This window comes from Diceros bicornis, chromosome X (assembly GCF_020826845.1).
Source record: "Diceros bicornis minor isolate mBicDic1 chromosome X, mDicBic1.mat.cur, whole genome shotgun sequence".
Classification (NCBI taxonomy): domain Eukaryota; kingdom Metazoa; phylum Chordata; class Mammalia; order Perissodactyla; family Rhinocerotidae; genus Diceros; species Diceros bicornis.
In genome coordinates this window covers 129,278,671-129,291,067 of record NC_080781.1, presented here as the reverse complement: position 1 = coordinate 129,291,067, position 12,397 = coordinate 129,278,671, and the positions used below count along the sequence as shown (strand labels likewise).

The 12,397-nt window shown below is 43.2% G+C and overlaps 1 protein-coding gene across 3 annotated transcripts; it reads left to right on the top strand.

Moving 5' to 3' along the window:
* The first annotated feature begins 411 nt into the window (after positions 1-411).
* On the top strand, positions 412-11,262 carry SLITRK4 (SLIT and NTRK like family member 4). Of its 3 annotated transcripts, none has more exons than XM_058534846.1 (2): positions 412-691; positions 5,188-11,262. In XM_058534846.1, the coding sequence occupies exon 2, from the start codon at positions 5,238-5,240 to the stop codon at positions 7,752-7,754; it is 2,517 nt and encodes an 838-aa protein (XP_058390829.1). In that variant the 5' UTR covers positions 412-691; positions 5,188-5,237; the 3' UTR covers positions 7,755-11,262. The 3 variants fall into 3 exon arrangements, with proteins under 3 accessions (XP_058390829.1, XP_058390830.1, XP_058390831.1); XM_058534847.1 differs by lacking the exon at positions 412-691 and adding an exon at positions 1,398-1,511; XM_058534848.1 differs by lacking the exon at positions 412-691 and adding an exon at positions 1,681-2,055.
* The last annotated feature ends 1,135 nt before the right edge of the window (positions 11,263-12,397 follow it).

Sequence of the window (12,397 nt, the reverse complement as noted above, 5' to 3'; positions counted from 1 at the left end):
TAAAGCCTCTTTGGTATAGACACGACAATGAGGGGGCTACTGAAGTGACTTTTCCTAGTCTATTTTGTCTCCTTTTCTGTCTCCCCGAGCTACCCTGTGGGTCTCTTCCTGTTCCTTCTTTACAGACCCTTCTGCACAGCCCCAAAGCTCCAAACCTTGTCCCCCTTTCCTAAAGTCTCCCATTCACCACCACCCTCCCCAACTAAAGTCCCCTCCCGGTCACCACGAAAGCCCGGAGAAGTGGAACGCACACAATGCCTCCCTTATAGGGCTAGAGCTGGGAACTGGGCATGCTCAGCAGCCCAAGCAGGTTTTTTTTTTTTTCCTTCTTTTGGTCGCAAGTGCGGCATCTCTCCTAGTCCCACACCTCCCTCTCCTCTATCCCTATCCCTTCTCCCCACCCCCAGCTCCTTAATCTCCCTGCTTAACCCGTTCTGCACCGAAGGCTCTCAGAGTTCTAAGGTGCAGAGACTTAACCCGTCTCTTCCTAAACCCACTAAATAGTCTCACTTTGGGCTAAAGCTTCACACTTTTGCCTTAAAGCCCCCAACCCCTTTTGCGCAGACAGGTAGGGGGAGTGCGAATACTGCCGGATCCCAAGAAACTGGTCCCAAGAAAGCTCCATCCAGGATCGCCCGCTACCGAAGTATTCCTGGAGCCCTCTATTCTGCGGGGTGACAATTAGCCAAAGGTACCGTGATACAAAACCCAAGTGCGATTGTTGCCTTTGAATGTCATTGTTGTTGACTCACCCCCCTGGATCCTGGAATTATTCAATTCCGCGTAGACTCGACGCCCCTATCTACCTCCCTGGATCCCCCTTCCCCCAGGCTCTCCGACGTTTCTTTGGCTTTGCCTGGGTTCTTGGTTGCTCTCTCAAAGGAACGCCCCGGTTGTACGTGTGCGTGTGTGTGTGCGTGTGTGTTTGTGTGCCTTCGTTCTTAGGGGACTGGGGGAGGAGAAAGGACTCGAGTGTGCGTGTATGTGGTGGGGGGGATGGAGGCTGTTGCGCCCGTGTTGGGGGACTGGGGTCTCTACGCATGAGGAAAGGGGTCGCTCCTACCTAGGGGGTGTTTTAGGCAAAATAGAGGAGGCGGATGCCGGGAGGAAAGTGCGCTGTCTTTCCCGCTGTGTGGGTAGAAGAGGAATCAAGTGGAGGCGTCTTGGTGGGGGACGGGGAGGCCTCAGGAATTTGCGGGGGTCGAGGTGGTTGAGTGGGGGGGGTGGCTGCGAGTGTGCGGGGGGGGCGGGGACGGGGATTCGGCGCGTGTATGTAAAGGTAGAGCCAGTGTGCCAGGGGCTGGGTGCGCGCGCGGTGTCTGGCCGGGTGCGCGCGCGCGCCGCTGCCCGCCTGCTGGTCTGCGAGGGCTGCTCGGTGGGTTTGACCGGCGAGCGGACGCGGAGCAGCTGGGGCGCGGAGGAGCTCGAGGCGAATCACGTAGAGACCATCGCGGACATTGCAGGGCGCATCGCGGCGCGGCGTACCCTGTGAGAGCCGCCGGGCTCCAGAGGTTGGTGAATTTCCAGCGGGGGCTGTGCGAGCTGCACCGACACGCGTTGCCTCTTCCCTGCTCGGCTTGGCAGTGCGCGCGCGCGCGCGTGTGTGTGTGTGTGTGTGTGTGTGTGTGTGTGTGTGTGTGAGAGAGAGAGAAAGAGAGAGCGCGCGCGCGCGCGTGCGCGCGGAGGGGGGCAGGTAGCTTATTATTTTTAGTTTGGGTCGTGTTGGTTTGGGGCCGGCTGAGTGGCTGAAGCGGCCGTAGTGGTTACCCCTCGCGCCACCCCCGTTTGCCTGCCCACGGCGCGGCAAGTCCCTGAGGACCGAAAGAATCCGGTGTCCTTAGCATCGCTGCCTCCCGGGCGGCCGGGGCGGCAGAGAAAGTGTCCTGGTCTGGGGCAGCTTGGGCTATTGGGACCGCTGCGCTGGGCTAGGCTTTGTTTTCTGCGCCCCCCTCGCAGGCACTCTAGGCGGACGTGGATCTGGGGCTCCCGGCAGTGCCCCGCAAGCTGGTCGGAGATTGCTGGCACCCAGCAAGACAGGGAATACGAGAGAAGCTGGTGGGTAACTCTAAAAGCCCTGCAAAGCCCGGCAAGCACTGGCAGCGCGACTTTGCAAGATGCCCAAATGCTGAGCTGATTTCTGGCTTGGTGAGAGCAGCATTATGTGGCTGGCCAGGGGAAGGGGTGAGGGCAAGGGGGAGCCTGGGCCGCCGCTCTTGGTCACCGAGCCACGGGGTCACTCTGCCTGTGACAAGCGGGCCAGTGACTCCCCAGTGGCCATCGCCCTCGTGGCCTGAGCTGGCCATCTCTTCCCCCTCAACCACCGCATGCCTGATCTAGAGAGGCCGACAGAAACTCTAGCAGCTGCCCTTTGTGGGACCGGAGCGCGCGGAGAAATGTGTGCGCAGCGGGACTGCAGGCCCCCGCGACATTCCGAGCGGTCCCCGCCTCCGCTGCCTGGCCCACGAGGCCGCTGCTTGGGCCTGGGACCCGGGAGGGGGCTGCGTGCCGGCTCCGGGCACTGGGATGCGGCAAAACATTGCAGTACGCGCCATCGCCAGCGGCTCCTCCAGCCGCGTCGCTGCCGGCCCGAGGTAGCGCACAGGGGGTGGCAGTGACCGTGTCTCTCCGCGGAGCCCCGCACCGCTGCCCCAGGCGGACCGACGGAGGTTTCTTGTGCCAGCTCCAGGGGAGACACTTTGGCCCACCATCCCCAGTCGTCTGCCTCTCTCAGGCCAGTTCCACCGCACGGGCGCGGAGCTCCAGGCGCGGCACTCTGGTGGATGCCCGATTTGTGGTAAAGCTAGGTTTGTGCAGTCTTGGCCGGCGGTGGGAAACTAGCGTGTTGCGGGGCGAGGAGAGAGAGACGGAGAGGCAGATAGGGAAACGAGCCGCTCCTGGCAGCCCGAGAGACGGCTTCTGATACCCAGCTCATACTTTGTGCGTTCTTTTTTCTTTTTTGCCTTTTTTTCCCCTGATTTTAAATTGTGCGTGTTTTCTTGGTAGCAGGTGAGTGTGAGGTTTCTTTGGCTTATGTTCAATGCCCCTTCCCCCTCTTTCTAGTTCCCTTCCCCTAGTTCTTTTTCTTCCTCTCTCCACTTCTCCGTGGTGTCTTGCCTCTTCAGTCCCTCTTCCCTTTTCTCCTTGGCGGATAGGCTCCCCCTCTGCCTTGCCTGAGCCTCCAGCTGCCTTGGCTTCCTCTGTTTTAAGGGAGCTGCATTTGGGAACTTCCTAGATCGTCCTTGCGCCTTTTTTTCTCCCTTGCTACTTAAAGTAGAAATTACGAGGAGGAGGGCAGCTCTTTATGCAATTTCAGATCTGTTGATGCTCCTTGTTCTTGTTTTTGTACTGAATTCAGGTTATTCGGGCTTTCTTTTTTTTTTTGCCTTGTTTTTTAGTTTTATTGCTTTTTGGTTTCTTTTTTTTTGTGGGGGGGTGGTAGTAACAAGAAATGACTCAACTGAACCAGATTAGCTGTTGAAACCCACATCTATAGCAAGGCAAAAAGATCAAGTGAATTTTTGATTTTACAATGAAAGTTGTTTTGGATGATGTCATACTTAAGAATTATGACTTCTTTTTGCACTGTCAATCAAACTATCACAGTGAATAGGGGAAATGCACGTCTATGTGGCAGCCAAGGAGCATCTCGGCAGTGCTGGCTGTATTCTGAACCAAACTACTTAAAATGCAAATGTTCCTGTGTCCTGGCTAAAGGATTGTCTACCTTGAAATCTGTTTGGTTTTACCACTAGCTGATTCCTCGTGGGCAAAATAAACAAAGGAGTTTCTGTGTGACACTTCTTTCTTTGTATCGTTCCGTCATTGTGTGTTCCTGGGTAATTTATTTATTTAATTAATATTTGGTGGTAACCATATTGAAATTGCAGCCAGCTTCCCTTTCAAGATGGAAGAGACTCACATGGCTAAAAATGTATCAATAAAATGCACAGTGCTTGTTCTTTTTAATCTTTTCCATGAAGCATTGCATATAGTTGTATATGCATGCAGTATTTAAGGAATTGGCTACAATGGGTTAATTTACTAAGCATTAAACTCCACTAAGTGATTCTTGATTTGTTTATAGACAGAAACATGAGGTGGTAATATTGGGAAGGGGTTGTTTGAGAACTGATGATTATAGGTCAAACATTTTCAAACATTTGTTGTGCTAAATGTATGTGGCGCTGCAGATGAAGCCACTCAAGAATTGTAATGTGTGAACTCCTCCTCCTCAGCAGTGTCAGTCTGTGGTCAAAGTGAAGGAGAGAAGCAATTGAGCCAAGTGTCAGTCGGAGCTGGGTTCAAAAGGGCACATAAAGGAATGGGAGAGGGCCAGGTAGGCAGGAGACCAGTTCTTGGGAGTGGGAAACTGTCTGGACATCAGCTAGGCAATGCAGGAGCAAGCAGGTTTCTCTCCTGCTTTCAGGGACGCAAAGACAAAAGTCTTTTTTACCCTGTTTGGGAGATGACTGACAGGAAACTAGATACTGTTTATTTACCTGAAAATAAAATTTGGCCATCCCCTACTGGCTTATTTCTCTAGAACCTCACAGGGTCATCTGTATTTTTTAAGGCATTAGTGTACAGGAGTGAACTGATTCATGTCAGTGTGCTTACCTATGGGCTGAAGCTCAGGCAGACCTCTTCCCAGTACTCCTTCCTTGGTCTTTTGACTGTCCCCTGTAAAACATCCCCATCCTTCCATTGCCATCCTCTATTGAACCCAGGGCTTTGCTGGGCCTCTTATCAAGCTGAAGCCTAGAGAGCAGACATCTACAAATTGAAAGGCCTTTGTGGTGCTAACTACCTGGCCTACAGGATGGTCTGGGATCAGTCATTAGAGTTGCAAGTAGGAAGCTTAAGTTTGTGTTCAAGGATAGAATGTAGTGGTCCATGTAGAGAAAGTGTTTTCAAATTGCTAAGGTTTAAGCATGATTAACAATCTTTTTTCCTGTTTGTCATGTGTTCTGCACGTGTAAATTTTATATAAACTACAGGTATGGAAATAAAATGTATGGCATTTTTGGTGGTTATTGTTCAGCTGAGTGAGAATACCTGTGGAGTTTTCAGTGCCTTAAAAATACAAAGCTTAATAATTATAGCCATGTGTTTGCAATGGTATGATTTAAACACAAATAATTTTCCAAATCATGATCATTGAAAAAATGTTTTCTTTTTATTTTTTAGATTATTTCTCTTTATTCAGAAGCATAAAGTTGTTTGCTGATTGCAAGAAGATGTTTCTTTGGCTCTTTCTGATTTTGTCAGCCCTGATTTCTTCAACAAATGCAGATTCTGACATATCGGTGGAAATTTGCAATGTGTGCTCCTGCGTGTCAGTTGAGAATGTGCTCTATGTCAACTGTGAGAAGGTTTCAGTCTACAGACCAAATCAGCTGAAACCACCTTGGTCTAATTTTTATCACCTCAATTTCCAAAACAATTTTTTAAATATCCTCTATCCAAATACATTCTTGAATTTTTCACACGCAGTATCCCTGCAGCTGGGAAATAATAAACTGCAGAACATTGAGGGAGGAGCCTTTCTTGGGCTCAGTGCATTAAAGCAGTTGCACTTGAACAACAATGAATTAAAGATTCTCCGAGCTGACACTTTCCTTGGCATAGAGAACTTGGAGTATCTCCAGGCTGACTACAATTTAATCAAGTATATTGAACGAGGAGCCTTCAATAAGCTCCACAAACTGAAAGTTCTCATTCTTAATGACAATCTGATTTCATTCCTTCCTGATAATATTTTCCGATTTGCATCTTTGACCCACCTGGATATACGAGGGAACAGGATCCAGAAGCTCCCCTATATCGGAGTTCTGGAACACATAGGCCGTGTTGTCGAATTGCAGCTGGAAGATAACCCTTGGAACTGTAGCTGTGACTTGTTGCCTTTAAAAGCGTGGCTGGAGAATATGCCATATAACATCTACATAGGAGAAGCTATCTGTGAAACGCCCAGTGACTTATATGGAAGGCTTTTAAAAGAAACCAACAAACAAGAATTATGCCCTATGGGCACGGGCAGTGATTTTGATGTACGAATCCTGCCTCCATCTCAACTGGAAAATGGCTATACCACTCCCAATGGTCACACTACCCAAACATCCTTACACAGATTAGTGACCAAACCACCAAAAACGACAAATCCGTCCAAGATCTCTGGAATCGTGGCAGGCAAAGCCCTCTCCAACCGCAATCTCAGTCAGATTGTGTCTTACCAGACGAGGGTGCCTCCTCTTACACCTTGCCCAGCACCTTGCTTTTGCAAAACACATCCTTCGGATTTGGGACTGAGTGTCAACTGCCAAGAGAAAAATATACAGTCCATGTCTGAACTGATGCCGAAACCTTTAAATGCCAAGAAGTTACACGTCAATGGCAATAGCATCAAAGATGTGGACATCTCAGACTTCACTGAGTTTGAAGGACTGGATTTGCTCCATTTAGGCAGCAATCAGATTACAGTGATCAAGGGAGATGTGTTCCACAATCTCACTAATTTACGCAGGCTGTATCTCAATGGCAATCAGATCGAAAGACTCTATCCCGAAATATTTTCAGGCCTTCATAACCTGCAGTATCTGTATTTGGAATACAATTTGATTAAGGAAATCTTAGCAGGCACCTTTGACTCGATGCCAAATTTACAGTTATTGTACTTAAACAATAATCTCTTAAAGAGCCTGCCCGTTTATATTTTTTCTGGAGCACCCCTTGCTAGACTGAACTTGAGGAACAACAAATTCATGTACCTACCTGTCAGCGGAGTCCTTGATCAGCTGCAGTCTCTTACACAGATTGACCTGGAGGGTAACCCGTGGGACTGCACTTGTGACTTGGTGGCATTAAAGCTATGGCTGGAGAAGTTGAACGACGGGATTGTTGTGAAAGAACTAAAATGTGAGACGCCTGTTCAGTTTGCCAACATTGAACTGAAGTCCCTCAAAAATGAAATCTTATGTCCCAAACTCTTAAACAAGCCATCTGCACCATTCACGAGCCCTGCACCTGCCATTACATTCACCACCCCGCTGGGTCCCATTCGAAGTCCTCCTGGTGGCCCAGTGCCTCTGTCTATTTTAATCTTAAGTATCTTAGTGGTCCTCATTTTAACTGTGTTTGTTGCTTTTTGCCTTCTTGTTTTTGTGCTCCGACGAAACAAGAAACCCACGGTGAAACACGAAGGCCTGGGGAATCCTGAGTGTGGCTCCATGCAGCTGCAGCTGAGGAAGCATGACCACAAAACCAATAAAAAAGATGGACTGAGCACAGAAGCTTTCATTCCACAAACCATCGAACAGATGAGCAAGAGCCACACCTGTGGCTTGAAAGAGTCAGAAACCGGATTCATGTTTTCAGATCCTCCGGGACAGAAAGTCATTATGAGAAATGTTGCCGACAAGGAGAAAGATTTATTACACGTGGATACCAGGAAGAGACTGAGCACAATTGATGAGCTGGATGAATTATTCCCGAGCAGGGATTCCAATGTGTTTATTCAGAATTTTCTTGAAAGCAAAAAGGAGTACAATAGCATAGGTGTCAGTGGCTTTGAGATCCGCTATCCAGAAAAACAGCAAGACAAAAAAAACAAGAAGTCACTGATAGGCGGCAACCACAGTAAAATTGTTGTGGAGCAAAGGAAGAGCAGCGAGTATTTTGAACTGAAGGCAAAACTCCAGAGTTCCCCCGACTACCTACAGGTCCTTGAGGAGCAGACGGCTTTGAACAAGATCTAGGTCATGCAATCTTACTTCATACAGAGGACATTTATTTAACGATGAAAGTGCCTTGTGTTGACTTTTAACTTCCAAATACTATATTATTAATAGGCATAGAGGCAGGTGTTTCCAAGGGTGTGTCATTAACTGTAGCTGCAAAGATGTGTCCAGTAGAAAAGAATTTCCTTAATAGATTTTACTACATAAAACCTATACTGTGGAGTCCTGTGGGGATACTGCAAACTCTATTGCCAAAGGGATGCTTTATATACATAATACACTGAATTTAACCTCAAGAGGCAAATCTGTTTTGTACCCCAATGCAAAACCTTCGTCTCTTTGTGCTTTGTAAAGCAAACTCAAGAAAACTGGTACCAGTGTTTGTACCTCAGCTGGGTCCTTCATCTTGCACGTAGATTAAGTTGGTGGAACTGGAATAATCCTTTTGATTTGTGGCATTGTAACAACTCTGTAAAGATTATCTGAAAAGTGAAAAAAAAAAAAGCATGCAAAGAGAGAACATTCGATAGTATTTGTAAATCGGTAACCTTTATGGCCTGCATCTTGAAACCGCTGGATTTATAATGTAAAATTGTGCAAATATTTGTTTAAAATATACCATGCATTACATAAGTATAAAATAAATTTGAACACCTTAAGCATTACCTGTCTATACATAAAACCTAAAAGAGAAAAAAAATCAATGTGAGTTACATAGCGTTTGTGGTGATCTGAAGAAATACGTGATGTTTATCAGAATTAAACATGGCTCAAATTAACTAACATTAGAGTTTGTTCTCAGTTATGTGAAATACCCACAATCCTTAAAGGTTGTCCAAAATTAGCCAAGTGCTTACCGTGTGAGCGCACCCAAAGCTATTTTTGTAACATAATTCATATTTATGAAGTACTTTGTATACTAAATAGGAAAATATGTACTCCTTAATATGTATTTAAGATGCCTGAATTGTTTTCCTGATCACAGGGAATTTATCAATAAGTATAAATTTAGACAGAAAATGTATACCAAACCGAAACTGAAGCTTATGTGTACAGAAATATTCTGGACATTGTGATCAGGTATAATTTAAAAACAAAACAGACAAAAAAAAAACCCAAAAACAGACAAAAATACAAAAAAACTGTTCTGTGCTATTCTTGGGAATTTAGCATATTCAGATTTGTTACCAACTGTGCATTTTAAAATAGGTTCCTTAGTTTTATAGTATTGTGTCTGGGGCAGTTGTTATTGGACAACAGTTGTCTTGCTTTTCAGGATTCTATGAGCTTAATTCAAATAGTTTTCACTACAAATATTTAAAAAATTAATGAGTAAGGTTAATAGTTATATCTCGTCTGCATCAGTATCCTGTTCTTTCATCATTCTGGCTACTATCAGATAATCAAGTAGAACAGTAAACATCATGGTAATCTCGGCTATCAAAACCACACTGTAAAATGCTTTCATTGGTCTCAAATCAGTTCAGTCTGCAACTGCAAATGGTATGCCACTGCGTTTGCTTGTGCTGTTAACTTCTAGTCCAAATTGGTCAAAGGAAGGAAGACCTTGATAATGGGAGATAGTGGAAGATTTTTAGGAGCTCCTGATTAGCGGAGTGACATCCCGAGACACATTGCCTTCTTGGCCTCCCTGCATATGTATATTTTTTGTGCTTCATCTACTATAATTACTGTATTAAGCAGTAAGATGACCAAGAAGGTAAACATAGACATACTTCATGAATTTCAAGTGGCAGATGTTTTGGTGCAGCTTCCAAAAATAATATTATGGTTAAAGTTGTAATAGCAATCCCTTTATTAATTACTAATTTCAGGGCTTTCTATGTTTGTTCCAAGATAAAAAATAAACAACTTGGCATTCTTGGGTGTGTGTGTGTGTGTGTGTGTGTGTGTTTGTGTGTATATACATACGTATAAATAATTTGGAGATTTTTTTTAAATAGCGAAAAAATTGTCTCCATATGTATGTGCTGGTGCTCTTAAAACTTTAATGTGTAATTTTATTTTTCATGACAATGTGAAAACTTTATATGAATATTAAAAAAAATACAAACAAATACTTGCTTTCTGATCTTGAAAGAAAAGACCTGAAGATGTGTGCCCAACAGCCTGTTTTCATCTACAGTTTCATAAGGACTTTTAATATGCCATTACCATGCTTGCATGCATTCATGGATTAAAGGGCTCCTAATGCATACTGACAGGATAAAGATGCAAAGGCTTCAAAGAAAGTGTTTTAGTTTATCCTGTCAATAAAGTATGGATTGAGGAATCTTAAGTAGACACTTATGGGAGGAACCGGAAAGCTCCATCCATGATCTGAGGATAATAGGTCATTGGCATGATGCCTTTTATTCAGTGTGGTGATGCTTTGAATCTGGTTCAAGGTTTCTGCAGAGAGGTCAATGGCAAGGGTGCCTGCCACCATCTCAAATCTTGCTGTAGCGTATTGGCTATCTCATACTCTTCTGCTGAAAGGTGTAAATGTTCAACATTTAAAAAAAATAATTTAAATGTATGTGGTTATTGGAGGTTCTAATTGTAAGTGAATGACAGTAACAAATCCTTGGTTAAGGCTGATATATTTTCCTTAACTAAAGTCATTGTGCCTACATGATACAGTGTATACTATTTTGCACCTGTCTTTCATTAGTTCTACTTGTACATTTTATGATAATGTAGTTAGGCATAAGTTTTGAGTTGAGTGAAAGAGCAGTTAAAATACTGTATCTACATTTTGTTGGCTTCAAGCATAACCTTGATGTTAGTTTAACCCCTTGAATAATGATATCTATATGTAAGTACAGCATTTTTAGTAGAATTTGATTCAGATCTAGAAAAATCCAAGAAATGCTCATTTCTAATGTGGTCTGACACTTTGTGGGCTTCTTGGCATTGTACCATGTGCTTGGACTCTGTTAGAATGGTTGCAAAGAAAAATAGATCATACAAAATCAGTGAAGGGGTTGAGATAATATATTATGTCCATGTAATATAAATCAAGTTTTAAATTATTTTTTTATGAAATCAATAAAGATGATTTAATTCTTTAAATGTAAATCTTTGTGTAATTTTATGAGAAAGCAGCTATTAAAATGCAGTGATTCAAGTCTATAAGGTAATTTATATTCTATATTTAGTTTTCCATCTTAATAATTAACCGAATAAAAATATTAATTAGAAAATCATTTAAGTCCAGCTTTCTTTTCTTGCTTTTTTAAAACATTTCTTTAAGCCATAAGGATGCATATATTATACAGGGCATGGCCTCATAAATAATGTCAACAGGTATTGCAGAAAGAACACATCTAGAAATGTATGGCATTAGTATTAATCTATAATCTCTTTTGCATGATTTGTACATTGACATTGTATGAAATGAGCACAGTGAGTTTTTTTGTTGTTGTTGTTATTGTCGCATCCAAAGAGCTGGGGAGAAAATATATTAAGAATGTATTTATAATCACTATTTTGAAATAAAGTAAAGAAAACACATTGTATTGTTTTTACCCTGATTTGATTATTAGTCTTTCAGGTTAGTTTATAAGACAAAAATCAAGTAATGCTACAAAAGCTAATGTAAATCACAGAAAGAAACTGTTTTAATGACTTTTGTTTGCTTTTAATAACACCAAGGTATTAGAGAGAATTTATTAAATGCCCTTTTTATGAAAGTATTAATAAAATTGTTTACTACAATGGTATTTCTGAAGCCACAGTTTGTTAAATATATTTACTTTTCCATTATTTTTCAGAAGAAATAAAGTGGTAACCAAACTGATCTTTTCACCTAGATTTGAGGGTAAGACATAGAGCTTTAGAGTACTGTTTGTATTCAACTTAATTGCTAAATCTATGTTAAGAGATGCTTTCTTTTCAAACATCTTTGCAATCTGTGTTTCTTTCCACTGACAGTCTCTTTGGAGAAAAGTCAGACAATGCCAAGATCAACATGCTTTGATTCTTGCCGATTCCCATTAATCAGTTGGAATCTGACATAACTGCACATAAGCAAATATTAATATTCAATCTTAACTATCCATTCAAATACTTTTAGAATAACTTCAGGACCTCTATAATCCATGGCCAGGTTGACTGGTTACAGGTTAGTTACCCATTTATGGGGTGGATTGTGATTTTGAACTGGTTCTTTCAAAGATGACCAAAATCATCAATCCATCATTTTACCAGAGTTATTGTGGTTGAGAAAAATGAACCAATTGCATTATGGTTAATTTGAGGGCAGCAAAAATTATATGCAGACTGTATTGACCAATAAAGTGGATTTAAGGCATGCTTCCTTATGGGAAGAGATGTAAAGAGAGAGGGAACCGGAGGGAGAATATAAATTAAGATTGCTGTGGCCTTATGTCTATACCTAGCTATGCTGAAGATGTGAACAGTACAGATAGCACATGCATGTACTTTTGGACTAAATGTTTTATGTATCACAGGATATACATCACGTGATTGTGTGACTTATTTTAGTTATTTATGAGTACTGAGCACAGGGCTTTGAGTCTCAGACTCAGTTATGTAGAAGAGTGTATCAAATGAAGGTTTGGCTTCATTTCCAGTGCTCATTCAATTAGTCACTATGGTCAGATGGGCTGAAGTAAAATATCCTGTTTGTGGCTTCA

Excerpts from the sequence above, each read along its gene's own strand:
- SLITRK4 (XM_058534846.1), top strand. The coding sequence starts at position 5,238 with ATGTTTCTTTGGCTCTTTCTGATTTTGTCAGCCCTGATTTCTTCAACA.